Genomic DNA, 2,676 nt, shown 5'->3' with positions numbered 1-2,676 from the left:
GGTGGGGCTGCAGCCTCGGGCTCAGTCCTGCACAACCTTGTTCCACAACTGCAAAAAAGAAACTTTTCCTGAAATGAAAAAGGAAAAAAAAATAAAAAATCCAACACCACCATCAACCATTCTTTTCTCATAAAAAGCCTCCAGAGTTTAAGACTTCTAAAATGTGAAAGAATGGAGACACAGGCCACCTTCCTTCCTGGTGAGATGGACTGTTTTATTTATTAACATTTGCCGAAGGGCTTTTTAATTTTTCTTCCCTCTGTAGCTGCCTAGTGACATAGACTTTTCTGATAGGTTTGAGCTGTAACCCTCTGTGCAATGCAATCCATTGAGTAATGTAACCCCCTCCTCTCCCCTCACCCCTTTCTTTCACGGATGGGAATGCTTGCCTCTGCTTTGTGCTGGTTTTTTCCTTTGTAGCAGTTACTCTGAGTTTTATAAATCCAGACATCAGTGCTAGCACGGTGTTCAAACTCTTTTGATTTTGTCTCAGTTTGTTTTAAACCTGTTTGTCATCAATAAAATATTAATAAACAGCTCTTGCATTCAAGGTGGCCCTTAACTTTCAGTGATGAAACCATGCAACATTCATTAAAACTTAGTCTGATTGTATAAACGGCCAAGTTTATTACTTCTTTTTTAAACACAGACTAGTACAAAAGGGGGGTGTGTGCAGGGGGTGGGGGGTGGGGGATGAAACTGTGAGCCCCCCCCTTCCCCCCTTGGGGGGGGATTCTAAGCCCTGTGCTGGGGGTGCAGGGGGAGCTGCAGGAGTTAAAGGCTGGTTCTGGGGGGCCCAGTCCAGCCTGGAAAAATGTTCATCCCTTCCAGTTTCCCTTCTGCTGCAGTAAAGATGAAAAAATGGCTTGTGCCTGTTGCAGGTGGTTGCTCAGGCTCTGGGGTGGGGGTGCAGCTCTGGGGTCACAGGAAGGGGGTTCCTCTGCAAACCCCAAGTGGTTAAACCCTCAGTGTTTCCCTGGAGAAGGCCCAGCTCAGCACAGCAGCAGAGCTTGAAGCCAACACAACAGTGGCACAAAACCAAGGAAATGTCCTTTTGCTGCAGTGTCAGGGTCACAGCAAAAGATAAAAATTCAAGTCTAACGCAGATGTCTTTTCTGTTCCTTCCCCCCACCTTGGTCCCCAAAACAGCAAAGCTGCAGCTGTGGCAGAAAATCCTGACCTGGCAGGGCTGGTGCAGGGGGTACAGACTGTTCAAGGGGGGTGGGGGAGAGGGGTGGTCCAGGATTTACCCCACCCCCCCTACCTCCTCCAAGAAGAGCAGTGACCATCAGAGCTGCTGCAGAGCTGGGGCCCTGTCCTGTGCTCCTCTGGGCACTGGGGTCACACAGACTGGTGACTCAGACTACAACACCCCCCCCCCAACACCACACAGGAAAAAATAAAAGTACCCCTAAAATGCAGGTGATGCCCAAGGCAGCCAGGGCTGCACCCACACACTGCTCAGCTGCTCTGTCTCCTGGTCCTGCAGCCCCAGGGAGCTGGGGAGGACACAGGACACATTACCCTGGACCATCAGTTTGCCAACCAAATACTGACTCAGAGCTGGATACCAATAACTACACACACAGACAGACACATACACACAGACACACACACACTCCCCCAGGCTCTGCCTCCCCTGCGGAAGGGATTCAGCCACTCCTGGGTGACACCAGAGCAAACATGTCACCTCCTCCTGCCACAGCCCCACTGCAGCCAAGCCCTGCACCTGAGCACCCACCAGCACCAGGTCACCAAAAAAGAAACAAGGTCATCTTTCTGCACTAGTGAAGCTGCAGCATCAGCCCAACCAGCTGAGGAGCAGGAGCACCCCCAGCTGCTCCCACCACAGCTCCCTCAGCCCAGCACAAGAGTGGTCTGGGATTCCCAGCCTGGAGCTGCTGTTCCCTATGGAGAATGGAACAAACAGCCCCATCAGCCTCGATCATCACCCCAGAAGCCCCCGGAGGCTGCAGGGAGAGCCCTGAGCTGCCCCCACACCCCAACTCCAGCAGCCACCCCTGGGGCTCAGCACCTCCTCCCTGGCTGCACCTGGAGCAGGGCAGCCTGGGGGAAACTCCCTGAACACCAGCACAGAGGGGATTTAACACACCTGGATTTATTCCATCCATCACCCAATGCTCCCTCCAGAACCCCCCCGTGCCCCCCCCACTACCTGCAGCCACACTCGTCCACCACCATGTCCTCGTAGTGCCGCAGCACCACGTTGTCACTGTTGTCATAGTAGAGGATGGAGATGGGGGAGAGCCTGACAGGGACACAGCAGGGCTGGGGGGTCCCCTCGGGGTCCAGCGAGTGCACCATGGTCTGCAGGATGGCGTGGTTGGTGCTGTTCAGCTCGGCTGTCAGGGGGAAGGGACACTCCCCCAGGCAGTAATTGGCCATGTAGCCCTGGGGGGCGATGATCCAGTTCTCCCAGCCCACGTCCCTGAAGCTGATGTAAAGCCTGCGGGGCCTGCAGAGGTTGCTGGGGGTGACAGGGGGGTAGCGAGCACTTCTCCTCCTCCGGGAAGCCTTGCACTGCTGGCTGAGGGTCACCACCAGGAGGGAGGTGTCCAGGAAGGAGTTGATGCTGGTGCAGAGGCCCTGCAGCCCCTCCCTGCCCAGGGCTGATGCTCCATCCCTGTCGCTCACCGAGATCTCCAGGATCAGGCC

The 2,676-nt window shown here is 54.7% G+C and overlaps 1 protein-coding gene across 1 annotated transcript in view; it reads right to left on the bottom strand.

The window, feature by feature from the left end:
* Positions 1-2,172: 2,172 nt before the first annotated feature.
* The window catches only part of GDF1 (growth differentiation factor 1), a 4,172-nt gene continuing 3,668 nt past the window's right edge, over positions 2,173-2,676 (bottom strand). The window contains 1 exon segment of the mRNA XM_009995090.1: positions 2,173-2,676. This exon segment is cut by the window's right edge and continues 35 nt beyond it. Coding sequence (XP_009993392.1) covers positions 2,173-2,676 — 504 coding nt within the window.

The sequence above is a fragment of the Chaetura pelagica genome, unplaced genomic scaffold (genome assembly GCF_000747805.2).
Source record: "Chaetura pelagica isolate M959 unplaced genomic scaffold, ChaPel_1.0 scaffold463, whole genome shotgun sequence".
Taxonomy (NCBI): domain Eukaryota; kingdom Metazoa; phylum Chordata; class Aves; order Apodiformes; family Apodidae; genus Chaetura; species Chaetura pelagica.
The sequence above is the reverse complement of the archived record's forward strand: the minus strand, read 5'-3'. Positions and strand labels throughout refer to the sequence as shown.